The sequence below is a fragment of the Rhinopithecus bieti genome, unplaced genomic scaffold, assembly GCF_001698545.2.
Source record: "Rhinopithecus bieti isolate Rb0 unplaced genomic scaffold, ASM169854v2 scaffold_12573, whole genome shotgun sequence".
NCBI classification, from domain to species: domain Eukaryota; kingdom Metazoa; phylum Chordata; class Mammalia; order Primates; family Cercopithecidae; genus Rhinopithecus; species Rhinopithecus bieti.
Window position 1 is genome coordinate 2,205,413 of NW_016807321.1, and position 18,046 is coordinate 2,223,458.

General features: G+C 50.9%; 1 protein-coding gene across 1 annotated transcript in view; it reads left to right on the top strand.

Moving 5' to 3' along the window:
• Window positions 1-18,046, top strand: part of PRPF6 (pre-mRNA processing factor 6) — a 56,370-nt gene that overhangs the window by 24,948 nt on the left and 13,376 nt on the right. The window contains exons 10-12 of the mRNA XM_017881297.1: window positions 8,022-8,140; window positions 9,092-9,310; window positions 13,674-13,796. Of these exons, the coding sequence (XP_017736786.1) occupies window positions 8,022-8,140; window positions 9,092-9,310; window positions 13,674-13,796 (461 nt within the window). The remainder of the gene's footprint in view (window positions 1-8,021; window positions 8,141-9,091; window positions 9,311-13,673; window positions 13,797-18,046) is intronic.

An 18,046-nucleotide genomic window follows, 5' to 3' on the forward strand; every position in this document is an offset into this window, starting at 1 on the left:
GGGCTTACAGGCTTGAGCCACCGCGCCCAGCCGAAATTTTTGTATTTTTAGTAGAGATGGGGTTTCCCCATGTTGGCTGGGCTGGTCTTGAACTCCTAACCACAGGTGATCCTCCCGCCTCGGCCTCCCAAAGTGCTGGGATTATAGGCGTGAGCCACTGTGCCCAGCCTTTTTTTTTTTTTGAGGCGGAGTCTCGCTCTGTCGCCCAGACTGGAGTACAGTGACCAGATCTCAGCTCACTGCAAGCTCCGCCTCCCGGGTTTACGCCATTCTCCTGCCTCAGCCTCCCAAGTAACTGGGACTATAGGCGCCCGCCACCTCGCCCGGCTAGTTTTGTATTTTAGTAGAGACGGGGTTTCACCGTGTTAGCCAGGATGGTCTCGATCTCCTGACCTCGTGATCCGCCCGTCTCGGCCTCCCAAAGTGCTGGGATTACAGGCATGAGCCACCGCGCCCGGCCTACCCAGCCTTTTTTTTTGAGATGAAGTCCCACTTTGTCACCCAGTCTGGAGTGCAATGGCACCATCTTGGCTCACTACAACCTCTGCCTCTCAGGTTCAAGCAGTCCTCTTGCCTCAGCCTTCTGAGTAGCTGGGACTACAGGCATGTGCCACCACGCCTGGTTAATTTTTGTATTTTAGTAGAGACAGGGTTTCTCTATGTTGGCCAGGCTGATCTTGAACACCTCACCTCAAGTGATCCACCCACCTCGGCCTCCCAAAGTGCTGGGATTACAGGCGTGAGCCACTGCGCCTGGCCCAATTTTTTTTTTTTTTGAGACAGCATCTCGCTCTGTCACCCAGGCTGGAGTGCAGTGGCACGATCTTGGCTCACTGCAACTTCCACCTCCCAGGCTCAGGTGATCCTCCCAGCTTAGCCTCCCGAGTAGCTGAGAGTGTAGGTGCCACCCCCACACCTAGCTATTTTTAATGTTTGGTAGAGATGGGATCTTGCTGTCTTGTCCAAGTGTCTCAAACTGCTGGCCACAAGTGATCCTCCTGCCTTGATCTCCCAGAGAGCTGGGATTACAGGCAGGAGCCATCGCATCCAGCCTATTCTTCTTCAATTTATAGCCTAGGAAAAATCAGGTGTATTTTGTGGAATAAAGGGCAGTTGTCAGTGAGAGTTGTCCAGCTCTTGTTTTTTCAAACGTGTGTTTAAGTGAAATATCAGATAGTGAGGGATCATGTTAAGGCTTCTGCATTGATAGGGCCGTGCAGGTGAAGAGAGCCCCTTATCAAATGTAGTTTCATTCACTTACTGTCCACGTATGTTGGAGGCCAGGTGAAGTCCGCTTGCCTGTGACCCACGTTCCCTTGGCCCTGTGCACTCACATGTGAACGTGCTTTCCTCTGTCAGGGTGGGTTTCTTGACTGCAGCCCAGCTGCTCAGTGAATACTCAGAGACAGCCTCTTTTTTTTTTTTTTTTTTTGAAGTGGAGTCTCGCACTGTCTCCCAGGCTGGAGTGCAGTGGCCCGATCTCAGCTCACTGCAAGCTCCGCCTCCCGGGTTCACGCCATTCTCCTGCCTCAGCCTCCCGAGCAGCTGGGACTACAGGCGCCCGCCACCAGGCCTGGCTAATCAGGCCCGGCTAGTTTTTTTGTATTTTTAGTAGAGACGGGGTTTCACTTTTTGTATTTTTAGTAGAGACGGGGTCTTGGTCTCCGGACCTTGTGATCCACCGCCACGGCCTCCCAAAGTGCTGGGATTACAGGCGTGAGCCACCGCTCCTGGCCAGAGGCAGCCTCTTATAATGAGGCCAGGAACAGAAAGTTAGCACCTGTCTTGCTTTATAGAAATCAGTTTATCTTTTTTCAGCTGGGAAGAAATAGTTCTTTGATGAAGAGCCCATGAAAGTCTGGGTAATTAACTTGTTTATTTAGAAAAGCTGTATTGAATTCTTCCTGCCACAGTTTGATGAATGATCATGAATGTCTTTGTGGCCACTCCCTGCTCACCACCAGATTGTCTGGGTTCACTTCCAGTGGTTTGGATCTGGAGACGGGAGTATGCTCTTGGAGGCAGGGGCCTATCGGGGAGTATGGAGGGACTGTGTTTCCACGGCCGTCCTCTCGGAGTGGCCTCCTGGCTCTGCTCTCTCAGGCAGAGAAGCTGTGCTACGGTAGAATGAAGCCAGGATCTCTAGGATGGCCTTTGCTGCTGCCCTAATACTGGTCCTGGCCTGCCCTTTCCCAAGAATGTTTCTCAAAACTGGGTTCTTTTCCTGGGCTAAAGCCCAGCACTACTTCATTTGGTTGTCAGCGAATACTTAAACGTTGCTTGAAGGGTCTGGTTTTTGAAATTAAGATGACAGCTACCTCCAGCGGCGACTTAGGATGCCTGCCAGCCAGGGAGCCTGGCAGTGCATCGTCTCCATGAGCTCTGGGTCACTGTTGGGCTGAGCTGACACCTTAGTCCTTTGTTGGGAGAACAGGCGTTTCGGGTGCTGGTCTTGAGACCTGAGGAGGCTGAGTACCCTTAGGCATGGTGCTTGGCCCCTGAGCTTCCATGTCTTCCTCTGTAAAAGGGAAGAGGGCTTTCAGGATTGGGAGAGTGCAGCCTGTGAGCTTACTGGCCAGGGTAGGGTGTCCCATGTGCAGAGTCCCTTGGGGAGACCCGGCTGGCGGCTCCCCTACAATAACGCAGCTCACGTGCCATGTACTCCGCTAGTTAATGCAGATGTGTGGAAGTGGAGTCGTTTTACACTGAGCCGTACGCTCTGGCCTGTGAAGCGTGGCATCCTTCAGCAGCCATCACCAGCGTGTCCTTCTGGGGGCACAGGAACGGCACAGTTCAGGTTGGGGGTCTTCCCTACGGTCACATGGCCCTCGGAGAGCATGTTGGCCTCTGCACAGTCACATCTTCACGGCTTTGTCTAGCATTCAGAATACTCTTTCTTGTTCTAGGCCAACTTCAGGGGTGTGTGCTTCCTTCACATACGTTGGCTGGCTGTGGTGCTTCCTCCCCTTCTGCTCATGAAGTCACACTCCTAGGGGGCCATTGTAACGTGGTGTGCTGTGTGGCTTCTGAAAGCACCTGGGGAAGGTGGCCTTGTTGGTTTTAGTGCCATGCCTGTGGGCTGCTGATGAGGTGCTGCTGGAGATATGTCAGCTCTCTCCCAAAACTTGAAGACACAGAGTCCTGGGAGTCGTAAGTTAATGACTCCATACATTGAGTCCCACACGAATATACTGTTTTTTTTTTTTTTTTTTTTTTTTTTGAGACGGAGTCTTGCTCTGTCGCCCAGGCTGGAGTGCAGTGGCCGGATCTCAGCTCACTGCAAGCTCCGCCTCCCAGGTTCACGCCATTCTCCTGCCTCAGCCTCCCGAGTAGCTGGGACTACAGGCGCCCGCCACTGCGCCCGGCTAGTTTTTTGTATTTTTTAGTAGAGACGGGGTTTCACCGTGTTAGCCAGGATGGTCTCGATCTCCTGACCTCGTGATCCACCCGTCTCGGCCTCCCAAAGTGCTGGGATTACAGGCTTGAGCCACCGTGCCCGGCTGAATATACTGTTCTTTAGAGACACGAAGTTCATCTCCACCAGTGTACAAAGTAATAAGGGAAGTAGTTCATATTTAGACAAATAAAGCACTCATCTCCCAGGCAGGAGAGACGAGAGCACACAGGAAAAACAGCTGTGTCGTTCCGTGTCTTCTCTCTGTGCCTCGTCACCTGGCTGGAGGATAGGGCTTTCTTTATTTACTGCTGTGCCCTCTGCTATCACCCTACTCGGTCAGGGTTCTTGACCTGGATGAGTAACCCAAATCTTTTTGTTTTTAGACAGAGCCTCCTCCTATTGCCCAGGCTGGAGAGCTGTGTTGCAATCAGCTCACTGCAGCCTCAACCTCCTGGGCTCTCGTGATCCTCCTGCTTCCGGCTCTTGAGTAGCTGGGACCACAGGCACATACCACCATGCCCAGATAATTTTTATTTTGAGACAGGTTCTCGCTCTGTTGCCTGGGCTGGAGTGCAGTGGCATGATCACAGGGTCACTGGAGCCTCAACCTCCCAGACTCAAACTGTCCTCCAGTCTCAGCCTCCTGAGTAGCTGGGACTTCAGGGACACACCACTATGCCTGGCTAAGTTTTTAATGTTTCGTAGAGACGAGGTCTCCCTGTATTGTCCAGGCTGGTTTTAAACTCCTGGGCTCAAGTGATCCTCCCACCTCAGTCTCCCAAAATGCTGGCACTGCAGATGTGGGCCACTGTGCCCAGCCAGGACCCAAATCTTTATCCCCAAAGGGTCTGACTGGTTGGTAGTTTTGCTTTGTTGGTGACTGTAGTTCCCGTTAACTTTTACTGGTAGAAGCAGAAATACTAAACTGTACTCAGGACCGGTCTCTAGATAGTCTCCCCAGTGGGTGGCAGCAACTCAGTCTCGCTTTGGGAGTCAGGGTTAGCCTCTCCAGCCAGGGCTGGTACATGAGGAGGCCAGAGGGAGCTGTGACCTGCACCCTGGTTGGCCCTTACTCCCTTTGGACTAGCTCGCTCGCTCGCTCTCTTTTTTGTTTTTGAGACTGAGTCTCACTCTGTTGCCCAGGCTAGAGTGCAGTGGCACGATCTCGGCTCACGGCAACCTTCGCCTCCTGGGTTCAAGGAATTCTCCTGCCTCTGCCTCCCAAGTAGCTGGGATTATAGGTGCCTGCCACCACACTCGACTAATTTTTTGTATTTTTAGTAGAGACGGGGTTTGGTTTCACTGTGTTGGCCAGGCTGGTCTCAAACTCCTGACCTCATGATCCACCTGCCTCGGCCTCCCAAAGTGCTGGGATTACAAGTGTGAGTCACCACGCCTGGCCTTTGGGCTAGCTCTCTCTTGACAGGAGGGTCCAAAGAGGCAGAAGACAGGACTTGTGGTCTCAGAGGCATTCAGACATCATTGCTTATTCCTAGACCTGTGTGTTCTGGCTGTGAGATCCAGCTGGGATTGGGGTCAGTTCTCAGCATTTGTGGCATCCTACTGGGCTGCCAGGCCATGGCTCTGAGTGATGGGCACATGGTAAGACCGTGTTCTGCCTGAATCAGTGAATTCATATAGCTTCGTCTTCTGGCCGTCTGTCAGTTGGTCAAGTGGACGTCCAGATAATAAGGCCAGGGGTGTCAGTCCAGTGTGCTGTGCAGAACCATGTGTAAACCACAGCAGACTTTTGCCTTCTCAGTCCCTTGATCCTAAGGAACTCCTCAGAGGCTGTAAGTGTGGGCTGAGGGAGGAAAGCAGTTGAGCAGCCACTAGTGGAGGGGCGTCTGCTCCGCGGCTTCGGCAGCTGTGCTGCACCTGCCTCCTTCCACCCCATCTCCCGGGTGCCATTTCTACCCTATGAGGCCACTGCTGCATCTGCCCAACCTTGTGGCTTGGTCTGTCAGTAACACCCGGAGCGGGCAGCAGGTTGCTCAGTCATTTCTGTGTCCCTTGGCTGAGTGTTCATTCCCTGCCAGGGCCTCACAGAAAGGCCAGCCTGGGGCTGTTTCTCAGCAGGAGAGCAGGTACCTACAGGACCGCGTAGCTTGCTCACTTGCCCCCTTCCCTCCCCTCCTCCTTTTCCCTCCTCCCCTCCCCTCCTTCTCCTCCCTCCTCCCCTCCACTCCCCTGCCCTGCCCTTTTCCTCCTTTTTTTTTGAGACCGGGTCTCCCTCTTTCGCCTAGGCTGGAGGTGGAGTTCAGTGGTACAGTTTTGGCTCACTGCAACCTCCACCTCCTGGGCTCAAGCAGTCCTCCCGTCTCTGCCACCCAGCTAGCTGGGACCGCAAGTACATGCCACCACGCCCAGCTGTATTTTTGTAGAGACAGGGTTTTGCCATGTTGTCCAGGCTAGTCTCGAACTCCTGGGCTCAAGTGATCCTCCCACCTCAGCCTCCCAAAATGCTGGGATTACAGGTGTGAGCCACCACAGTCAGTTGCCTGGCCTAATTTCTTTTCTTCTTTTTTCTTTTTTTTTTTTTGAGTTGGAGTCTCTCTCTGTCACCTAGGCTAGAGTGCAGTGGCACAGTCTCAGCTCACTGCAGTTCTCCTGGGTTCAAGCAATTCTCCTGCCTCAGCCTCCCCAATAGCTGGGATTACAGGTGCATGCCACCATACCTGGCTGATTTTTATATTTTTAGTAGAGACAGGGTTTCACTATGTTGATCAGGCTGGTCTTGAACTCCTGACCTCAGGTGATTTGCCTGCCTCGGCCTCCCAAAATGCTGGGAGTACAGGCATGAGCTACGGGCCGCACTCAGCCTGGCCTAATTTCTTAACATCGTTAAATGTCTACAGCATTCATATTTTTCCAGCTGTCATGTCAATACCTGCCACAGACACATGCGCACGTAACCACATGCACACACAGTTGGTTTGAGTCAGGGTCTAAGCCCAGTGTAAACACTGAGTTTGGTTGGTGTCTTTTCTGGGTTTGTTGATGGAATTGGGTTTTTCCTTGAGATTCCTCACGTTGGGGTTTGCTTGCTACAGCCATGAGAGTGTTTCCTGTGGGTCTTGTTTCCTGTATCCTCTGTGTCCTGTATCCTCTTGTAAATTGGAAGGTAGATTTGGAGACTTGTAAGAGTAAGCTTTGTTTTTGTTTTTGTTTTTTTTTCCTTTTTTTTTGAGACTGAGTCTCGCTCTGTCGCCCAGTGGAGTGCAGTGGTCGGATCTCAGCTCACTGCAAGCTCCGCCTCCCGGGTTTATGCCATTCTCCTGCCTCAGCCTCCCGAGTAGCTGGGACTACAGGCGCCCGCCACCTCGCCCGGCTAGTTTTTTGTATTTTTTAGTAGAGACGGGGTTTCACCGTGTTAGCCAGGATGGTCTTGATCTCCTGACCTCGTGATCCGCCCGTCTCGGCCTCCCAAAGTGCTGGGATTACAGGCTTGAGCCACCGCGCCCGGCCTAATTACGTAGATCTTAAGTGTGCACTTTGATGTCTTCACAAGTGCATGCACCCATAGAACCCACACTCGACCAAGGCATAGAGCATTTCCAGGGTGGGTGCCGTGGCCCCACCCGTAATCCCAGCACTTTGGGAGGCTGAGGCAGATGGATCACTTGAGATCAGGAGTTTGAGACTAGCCTGGCCAATATGGTGAAACCCCATCTCCACTAAATATACAAAAATTAGCCGGCCATGGTGGTGCACACCTATAGTCCCAGCTATTTGGGAGGCTGAGACAGGAGAATCACTTGAACCCAGGAAGCAGAGGTTGCAGTGAGCTGAGATCGTGCCATTGCACTCCAGCCTGGGCAATAGAATGAGACTGTCTCAAAACAAAAACAAAAACATTTCCATTCCCCAAGAAAGTCCCCTGGTGCCTCTCAATCAGTGCACTGTCCCCATTCGTTGGCAGTCATGCTTCTGACTTATTTTACCAAGGTGAGTTTTATCTGTTTTCTTTTTTTTTTTGAGATGGAGTCTCACTCTGTCGCCCGGGGCTGGAGTGCAGTGGCCGGATCTCAGCTCACTGCAAGCTCCGCCTCCCGGGTTCACGCCATTCTCCTGCCTCAGCCTCCTGAGTAGCTGGGACTACAGGCGCCGCCACCTCGCTCGGCTAGTTTTTTGTATTTTAGTAGAGACGGGGTTTCACCGTGTTAGCCAGGATGGTCTCGATCTCCTGACCTCGTGATCCGCCCGTCTCGGCCTCCCAAAGTGCTGGGATTACAGGCTTGAGCCACCGCGCCCGGCCTGTTTTGCCTGTTTTCAAATGTCACATAAAGGGAGTCGTACAGTCTAAACTCTTTTGGGACTGGTTTCTTTTGTTGTTCAGCATGTTTTTGAGGTTCATTCCCATCGTTGCTGGTTTCCTGAGTCCTGTTGATGTGACCCCGGCAGTCTTTAGTCACTTCCTTGCTTTCTGCTACCACAAGATGCTCTGTTTGTCCTTGTTTGTGTCTGCCCCAGAACTGAAGGAAGCCACTTAAAGGGCAGGCGTGTGGTCCCTGATTGTCACCGGGGAAGTCCGTCTCACCCTGACCAGCAGCATGCTCACCACATGAGCCTCCTGCTTTTGTCTCCTTTTCTGTAACGTGATTTCTCATTGGACCTTTCCTAGCCCTCGAGCATGTTCCAAACTCGGTTCGCTTGTGGAAAGCAGCTGTTGAGCTGGAAGAGCCTGAAGATGCCAGAATCATGCTGAGCCGAGCTGTGGAGTGCTGCCCCACCAGTGTGGAGGTGAGTCTGGCGGACTCAGGGCCACCAGAGCCCAGAGCAGCCAAGGCCCGAGCCCAGGTTCTGTGTCTGGAAGTGATGATGTAAGTGGAGCATTGAGCTCACTCAGGCTGCGCTTTCTGGGAGCAGAAGGCCGTATGGAACCCCAGCATACCGTTCTGTACACAGCTGCTAGGCAGGGTGGTGAGTGGCTTCAGCTAGTTTTGCTGTTAATGGAAGTGTAGAGAGAATCTTAGCTCGTACCTGACCACTGCAGAAAGTTCTCTCAGGGGCCATTTCCTCTCATTCAGCCCAGAGTTTGTCATGGGAGCCGAAGGTGGGAGGGTGATAGAAAACATTGCCTTCTGCCAGACCCGCGTGACTGCTCTTTGCCTCCAAGCTAAGTGGGATTTCTTTGGTTTTAAGCATTCCAGTTCACAGCATTCTGTGCAGTGATTTTTAGTCTTGGTTTTATGATACCTAGTATGTCTTCAATTATCTTAAGGGGTATTGTGAAATTCTCCAAACAACATTAATCTTGTTTTATTTACATAAAAATGAATAAAGCCCATACACATCTTAGGGATGGAGTGCTGCAGAGCCAAGAGTCTGGGAACTCCAGGAGGCTGAACACCCTTCCGTGTGTTTAGCCGTGAGGGCAGTAGCCTCATCCTGCCCATCTGTGCCAGCCCCTGGTATCAGGTCTGGCGCTTTGTGTGCCTGGAGGCAGTGTTTGTGAACATTCAACTGAGAATCTTTTCATGCTCACCAGAGTCACTACATAAGTCAGAAGCATCAATGAGCAGTTGGTCAGGTGAGAAGTGCTGCTGTGAACGCTTCTCAGGCCATGTTTAAATGGTTCTCGAGAGCTAAGAAAGAGCGTTGTGGCCGTGCTAGAGGGTGGGTCGCTGTCTGGCCTGCAGCTGTCCCCTCAGCACAGTGTTCTCTCCTTTTTCCGGTGTCCTCTCCGCGTAGCTCTGGCTTGCTCTGGCAAGGCTGGAGACCTATGAAAATGCCCGCAAGGTCTTGAACAAGGCGCGAGAGAACATTCCTACAGATCGGCACATCTGGATCACAGCCGCCAAGCTGGAGGAAGCCAATGGGAACACACAGATGGTGGAGAAGATCATTGACCGAGCCATCACCTCGCTGCGGGCCAACGGTGTGGAGATCAACCGCGAGCAGTGGATCCAGGTGGGCCGCAGGCGGGTGTCGTGGGGTCGGCTTTAACGGTGTACGTGCCGCATGTGGGAGTCCCACGTAGGACTGGGTGCTGCTGAATGGTGCTGGGGAGTCCTGCGCCGAACCGGAAGCAGGCACAGGTGTGGCTGGGCCCTAGTGACCTGGGCAAGGCCACTGTCACTCTTAATGGATTCAGGCCTTGAGTTCGTCTTGGGGTGAATGCTTCGGAAGCCCTTTCAGTGTGTGCACACCTGACTGCATTTCTTTGCTAGTAGAAATGATACACCTAAGAGGGGAGGACAGGAAGTCTCATGGCTTCTTCCACTCTTCCCCTCTCCCCCACACCCTTTTTTTTTTGTTTGTTTTTTGAGATCGAGTCTTGCTCGTCGCCCAGGCTGGAGTGCAGTGGCACCACCTTGGCTCACTGCAAGCTCTGCCTCCCGGGTTCACACCATTTTCCTGCCTCAGCCTCCCGAGTAGCTGGGACTACAGGTGTCCGCCACCACGCCTGGCTAATTTTTTGTATTTTAGTAGAGACGGGGTTTCACCGTGTTAGCCAGGATGGTCTTGATCTCCTGACCTCGTGATCTGCCCACCTTGGCCTCCCAAAGTGCTGGGATTACAGGCCTGAGCCACCGCGCCTGGCCAACACCCTTTTTTTTTTTTTTGAGAGGGAGTCTTGCTCTGTCACCCAGGCTAGAGTGCAGTGGCATGATCTTGGCTCACTGCAACCTCTACCTCCTGGGTTCAATTCTCCTACCTCAGCCACCTGAGTAGCTGGGATTATAGGCAACTGCCACCATGCCCAGCTAATTTTTGTATTTTTAGTAGAGACAAGGTTTCACCATGTTGGCCAGGTTTGTCTCAAACTCCTGACCTCAAGCAATCTGCCCGCCTTGGTTTTCCCTGTCTCTAGACTCAAGGCTATAGAAAAGCCTCCAGAGGCCATCTCACTCAGGAAGTAAGACTTGGGTTCCCTTTACTGCCTTGTTTTTAGGGGTCACCCTCTGAGTTATGCTTCTCTCCAGAAAAATAAATAATGAAATTCTTTCTGTTTTATTTTATGACAGTCCTTCCTTCCTCCCTCCCTTCCTTCCTCTTTTTTTGTTTTTCTTTTAGTTCTTTTTTTTATTTTTAGGAGACAGGGTCTTGCCGTGTTACTCAGGCCGGAGTGCAGTGGTGCATTTATGGCTCACTGTAACCTTGATCTCCTGGGCTCAAGCGGTCTCCCGCCTTCACCTCTCAAGTGGCTGGAACTATAGGCGTGTGCCACCATGCTTGGCCAATTTTTTAATTTTTATTTTTTGTCTTGTTATGCTGCCCAGGCTGGTCTTAAACTCCTGGCCTTCAGGAATCCTACCACTTCAGCCTCCCAAAGTGTTGAGATTACGGGCATCAGCTGCCATGCCCAGCCTGTGACAGTTTATTAAGCTATGATTAGCGTTCTATAGAATCCACCCATTGAAAGTTTACAATTCAGTGGTTTTTAGTATATTCGCAGAGCTGTCCCACTGTCACCACAATCTTAGAACGTTCTCATTACCCCAGAAAGAAGTCCTGTGTCCGTGCGCTGTTGCTCCCCGTTACTCACCTCTGTAGCCTTTTGTTTTGTTTTGTTTGTTTGTTTTCTGAGACAGGGTCTGTCTGTCTCCAGGCTGGAGTGTGTGGGACAATCAATCTTGGCTCTCTGCCACGTTTGCTTCCTGGGCTCAAGCAGTTCTGCCTCAGCCTCCTGAGTAGCTGGGACTGCAGGCGTGCGCCACCACACCTGGCTAATTTTTTTCTGTTTTTTGTACAGACGTGGTTTCACCGTGTTGTTCAGGCTGGTCTCAAACTCCTGAGTTCAGATGATCTACGTGCCTCGGCCTCCCAAAGTGCTGGGATTACAAGTGTGAGCCACTGTGCCTGTCTAACCTTGCTTTTTTACTTTCTCTGTCTATACATTTTTTTTCTGGACATATATACAGATGTTCAACTTATGGGCTTATATCCTGATAAACCCATTGTAACTTGAAAATATCGTAAGTCTAAAATGCGTTTGAGGCTGGGTGCTGTGGCTCACACCTATAATCTCAGCACATTGCAGGGCTGAGGCAGGCGGATCACTTGAGGTCAGGAGTTTGAGACCAGCCTGGCCAACATGGTGAAACCCTGTCTCTACTAAAAATACAAAAAAATTAGCCAGGCATGATGGCAGGCACCTGTAATCCCAGCTACTCAGGAGGCTGAGGCAGGAGAATCGCTTGAACTTGGCGGAGGCAGAGGTTGCAGTAAGCCGAGATCGTAACACTGTACTCCAGCCTAGGCGACAGAGCGAGACTGTCTCAAAAAATAAATAAAGTAAAATAAATTAAATAAATAAAATAAAAATGTGTGTGATACACCTAACCTGCTAAACTTTGTGGCTTAGCCTATCTACTGGGTTAAACATGCTCAGAACACCTACCTTAGCCTACAGTTGAGCAAAGTCATTGAACATAAAGTGTTGAATAACTCATATAATTTATTGAATGCTGCGATGAAAGTGAAAAACGGGGTGGTGGTTTGAGTCTAAGTATTGCTTCTGCTGAATGTGTGTGGCTTTTACATCATCCCACACTGGGGCCACCTGTGAGTGGAATCACACGACGTGTGGTCTTTTGTGACTGGCCTCAACTTAGTGTGTTTTCAGGGTTCATCCATGTTGTAGCATGGAGGTATTGAAATCCTTTGCCTACTTTTAAATTGGATTGTGTCTTTATTATTGTCTATGTATTATTTTTGTCTGTTGTTTTATTATTGAGTTGTAAGAGATGTTTTTATATATTCTGGATATAGTCACTTATCGGATACACGATTTGCAAATACAGATGGTCCCTGACTTCCCATGGTTTGACCTTACCGTGGTTCAGAAGCAGTTTGCATTCACTAGAAGCTGTACATGGAGGAAGAGCCAGCACCTTTGCTGCAGGCCCTGAGGGTCTGGGTGCTGGGTCCTTGCCCCATGTGTTCTTCTCAGCACTGACCTTCTTGCCAGCGTCCCTGCCTCAGATCCTTGCTCTTGGCTCTGCTTTCTGTCTGGGATGGTTTTCTGGTGCCGGCGGGGCTCTGGGGGGTCTGGAGGCGTGTGGTTCCTGTCGCACTTCGCTCGCTTGTGTCGTGGTCCCCAGGTTGGCGTGTGCCACAGTGGTGCCTGTGCTCCTGCACCCTGTTGCTCTAGCTGGCTTATCGGTCTCTTGTTGGTAGACACATTGTCTTGCACACATGGGAATATATTGGTCACATGAATGCCTTGAAGTGGAACTGCTGGGTCCAATATGTGCCTGTTTTATTTTGATAGAGAATGAGAAATTGCCCTCCATAGAGACATGTGCTTCTTTGCAGTGTAAGATTTAGGTCCACCTTCACCAAGTGAGCCAGTCAGCAAATGTTTCAATGTTGGTCGTCTGATACATGCAAAATGGTACTTAGAAGAGTGTAATTAGCATCTTGAAAATAAGAATGGGGACTGGGTGTGGTGGCTTATGCATTTAATCCCAGCACTTTGGGAGGCTAACGCAGGAGGAATACTTGAGACCAGGAGTTTAAGACCAGCCTGGGCAACATAAGGAAACCCTGTATCTACAAAAAACAGTGTAACCGTGGGCATGGGGCATGGTGATGCCCGTCTCTGCTCCTCGGGAGGCTGAGGTGGGAGGATCCCTTTTGCCTGGGAGTCTGAAGCTGCAGTGAGCTATGATTGTATCACAGCACCTCAGCCTGAGTCACAGGGGGAGACCTTGACTCTCTCTCTCTCTCTCTTTTTTTTTCCAAGACATAGTGTTGCTCCGTTGCCCAGGCTGGAGTGCAGTGGTGTGATCTTGGCTTACTGCAACCTCTGCCTCCCGGGTTCAAGTGATTCTCCTGCCTCAGCCTCCCGAGTAAGCTGGGATTATGGGTGCCCACCACCATGCCTGACTAATTTTTGTATTTTTCTTTTTAGTAGAGACAGGGTTTCACCAGGTTGGCCAGGCTGGTCTCGAACCCCTGATCTTGTAATCCACCCTCCTTGGCCTCCCAGAGTGCTGGGATTACAGGTGTGAGCCACCGCACCCGGCTGAGACCTTGTCTCTTAAAAAAAAATAATAAAAAGGTTTTACATTTCTTTTCACATGTTTAAAAGTTGTTTGTATTTTTATTTTCTAGTGAACAGTGTGCCTGTGTCCTTTGTGACGTTTCTCTGTTGTTTTCTCTGGTTGGTGTGTGATAGACTCACTTCCTCAGATCCCGGTAGGCACTGTCAGCGTCTCGTGCTGATGTCTGTCAGGTTTAGCCGTTCAGGAATGCCGTGCTTCCTGTTGGGCATCTGCAGCTCTGGTTTCCAAAATCAAAAATAACTTTTGTGTTCCTCCTTCAGGATGCCGAGGAATGTGACAGGGCTGGGAGTGTGGCCACCTGCCAGGCCGTCATGCGTGCCGTGATTGGGATTGGGATTGAGGAGGAAGATCGGAAGCACACCTGGATGGAGGATGCCGACAGTGTGAGTTGGCAACAGGAGCCTTTGTCCGCAATATGGAGTCTCTGCTTGTGGGAACAGCAGGCACTTTATAACTAGTAGGCGATTTTAAAACTTTTTTTCTTTTTTTCTGAGGCGGAGTCTTGCTCTGTCGCCCAGGCTGGAGTGCAGTGGCGCAACCTCGGCTAATTGCAACCTCCACCTCCCGGGTCCACGCCATTCTCCTGCCTTAGCCTCCCGAGTCGCTGGGACTACAGGCGCCCGCCACCTCGCCTGTCTAATTTTTTTGTGTTTTTAGTAGAGATGGGGTTTCACCGTATTAGCCAGGATGGTCTCGATCTCCTGACCTCGTGATCCACCCGCCTCGGCCTCCCAAGGTGCTGGGATTACAGGCATGAGCCACGGTGCCTGGCCCTTTAAAACTCTTTAAATGCACTTGTTTTGCACGTGGTTGCACTCATAAGGAATACAGCTTGCTTTCTGTTAACCTAAGGTTTTTTTTGTGTTTTTTTTTCTTTTTTGAGACGGAGTCTCACTCTGTTGCCCAGGCTGGAGTGCAATGGCGCGATCTCAGCTCACTGCAAGCTCCGCCTCCCGGGTTCACGCCATTCTGCCTCAGCGTCCCGAGGAGCTGGGACTACAGGCGCCCGCCACCACGCCCGGCTAATTTTTTGTATTTTTAGTAGAGATGGAGTTTCACCATGTTGGCCAGGATGGTCTCGATCTCCTGACCTCTTGATCCACTCACCTCGGCCTCCCAAAGTGCTGGGATTACAGGCGTGAGCCACCGCGCCCGGCTGCACATTTGCTTTCTTATTCTGTTCACTTACCTCTTTCTTTTTTTCTAGAACTGTTTGACAGTGAATGAGTTGCAGATGTTATGCCCTTTGCCTTTAAACACTTTGGTGTGTATTTCTTTAAAAAAGGACATTCTCTTACACAACCATAGCTCAGTTATCAAAATCAGGAAATTAATGTTGGGACAGTGCTGTCAGGTAACCTCAGACCTTACTCAAATCTCACCCACAGGCTGGGCGTCGGGGCTGACACCTGTAATCCCAGCACTTTGGGAGGCCGAGATGGGCAGATCACTTGAGCTCAGGAGTTTGAAACCAGCCTGGTCAACATGGCAGAACACCATCTTTACAGAAACAAAAGCCAGGCGTGGTGGTGCATGCCTGTAGTCCCAGCTTCTCCGGAGGCTGAGGTGGGAGGATCACTTGAGCTCAGGAGTTCGAGGCCACAACACCTCAGCCTGGGCGACAACAAGACCCTATCTCAGAAGAAGAAGAAGTCTCACCTGCTGTCTCTGCATCCTTTTAGCAGAAGAAAAACCCACTGTGTTCTGTGAGGAACACAAGGTCATCCTCTGGCTAGTCTGGAAGAGAGCCTCAGCCTTTGTTTTTCACGAGTCTGAATTTTTTGAGGACCACAGGCCAGTGATGCTGTAGACTCCTCTTTGATCTGGTTCTCTGTGGGGTCCCCTCTGGGTTGGGTTGGGTCCTCTTGGTGCATCATACAGAGAGGTGTGCACCTGTTCGACTCCGACCCTCTGGTGCAGGCAGTGGCTGCAGGTGTTTCCACTGTATGGTTGCTGTTTCTTTGTTATTATTAATAAGTATTTTGAGGATCCATTAATGATGCTTCTTGGCCTGAATCAGTTATTTCTGTGGGGTTTGCTAAATGGTAATTTTTTTAAAAAATCTTTTTTATATATATTTTTTTTTTTTGTAGAAACAGTGTCTCACTATGTTGTCCAGGCCGGTTTTGAACTCCTGGCCTCAAGTGATCCCACCTCAGTCTCCCAAAGTGTGTAGGATTATGGGTATGTCACTGTGCCTAGCCACACCCGCATAATGATTTTGTGAACAGTTTCTCCTACATTTTATTAGTTGGAATTCTGCAGTCATGAAGAGCTTCACTTTCTCCTTCATCCGTGTGTGTTCGCTTCCTTCCGTCTGGATTGGCCAGTGGCTCCTCCTTTGGTCCTTGGGATCAGACCCCACTGCTGGCATTGTCTGTGTGATACACACACGGTTCTTTTGCACCCTGTGTGGCACGACCCAGGGCTTGTGTGCTGGCTGGGCCGTCCTCCTGCCCCATGTGTGCTAAAATACACACATCAGTCCTTAGGTGAGTTAAGACGCAGGGCAGCGGTAACGGTTTTTGTTTTCGTCGTCGTTTTTGTTTTTTTTAAGATGGAGTATCACTCTGTCGCCCAGGCTGGAGTCCAATGGCACGATTTTGGCTCACTGCAACCTTCGCCTCCCGGTTCAAGGGTTCAAGCAATGCTCTTGCTTCAGCCTCCTGAGTAGCTGGGACTACAGGTGTCTGCCACCACAGCCGGCTAATTTTTGTATTTTTTATAGAGACGAGGTTTCGCCATGTTGGCCAGGCTGGTCTGGAACTCCTGACCTTAGACCATCCACTTGCCTCAGCCTCCCAAAGTGCTGGGATTACAGGTGTGAGCCACTGCTCCTAGCCTGATTTTCTCTTCTCATTTTGTCGTCTCTTTCACATACACTGGAGTAAGCACAGTTGTTTTTCAAAGTGCTTGTTGTGCTGGAGTAAGGCGGACGGTGTTTCTGTGCCCAGAAGTGAGCTATAGTGCTGCCTCCATCCTGGACACCAGGGCCCTGGGCACAGCATCACTTGACCCTGTGGGTGTTCAGGCCACTCTCGGGTTGCTTGTGAAGGTCAGAGGAGGCAATGGAGAGTCTGAAATGCTTTGTCACCAACCCTCAGGACTTGGATCAGAAACCAGAGAGGGGCATAGACCAGAGTGCTCTATCCAGGGCCTGACCCTCACTGGCACCCTCCCTGACCCCCTCAGATGCTCCTGGTCAGGACACAGTGCCCGAGGCAGGGCCCTTGCTGGTTTCTGTGCTGGTTGAGTCAGACTGAAGCCATATGACCTGGGAGGCAGCAGGTCTGAGTGAAGAAATCTCAGTGACGTCCCACTCCTTTTCTTTCTCCTTGCCCATTTTCATGCTGGGCGTCCTTCGCACTGGGAGGCTCCCGGTTGTCCCTCCCTCTAGAAAGCAGCTGTTCCTCTGGGTAGTGTTCTTGGGTGCCCCGTGTGGGACCTGGACAGCTGTGAGCTGCCCGTCCAGAGCTTCCCCACTGTCGTGTTCACAGTTGCAAAACTTTCTTCCTGACCCGCTTTCTGGGGGCCTCTCACTCATCTTCAGCAACAAACTCGTTCTTGGTACAAGAATCCTTTCCGCAGCTGGGCACGGTGGCTCATGCCTGGAATCCCAGCATTTTTGGGAGGCTGAGGTGGGTGGATCACTTGAGATTAGGAGTTCCAGACCATCCTGGCCAACATGGTGAAACCCCATCTCTACTAAAAATACAGAAATTTGCTGGGTGTGGTGGCGGTGCCTGTAATCCCAGCTACTCGGGAGGCTGAGGCAGGAGAATCACTTGAACCCGGGAGGTGGAGGTTTCAGGGAGCCGAGATCACGCCACTGCACTCCAGCCTGGGTGATAAAGCGAGACTGTCTTAAAAAAGAGAAATCCTTTTAGCATCTGCAGGGCGCAGAGGGTGGTGACTTGTCCCTGTGTGAGGCTGAGTAGGAACAGGTGTCTGCACCCGGCCCAGTGAGTCTCCAGGTGTCATGATCGCCGGTCAGACGAACCCCCAGATGCTTTAGCACTGCACATGGCGACTGGCTCTTTTGTTATCTTTTGTTGTTGATGCCAAGGGATAAAGTCATTCTTGAGAATAGGGGAAAAAAGGCCTGAAGAAAATAGAATTGTGTTTACTGTAGTTCTGTTGGAGTGGATAGGTTTTTCTCTTTGTATTCACTTGTCTTTTACAGGTTTCTAATGAATGTAACTTTTTATCATGGTAAATACATACTACACCTAATTTTTTTTTTTTTTTTTTTTGAGACAAGGCCTTGCTCTGTCACCCAGGCTGCAGTGCAATGACACAATCTTGGCACCCTGCAACCTCCGCCTCCCGGGTTCAAGCAGTTTTCATGCCTCAGCCTTCCAAGCAGCTGGGATTATAGGCACACGCCACCATGCCCAGCTAATTTTTGTATTTTTAGTAGAGACAGGGTTTCACCATGTTGGTCAGGCTGATCTCGAACTCCTGACATCAGGTGATCCACCTGGCTTGGCCTCCCAGGGTGCTGGGATTACAGGCGTGAGCCACTGTGCCTGGCCACTACACCTGATTTAAAAAAAAAACCAATATGTTCGATCTGCAGTTACAACACATGTGTGTGCATGTGTGTGCGTGCACACGTACCTATGCCTGGGCC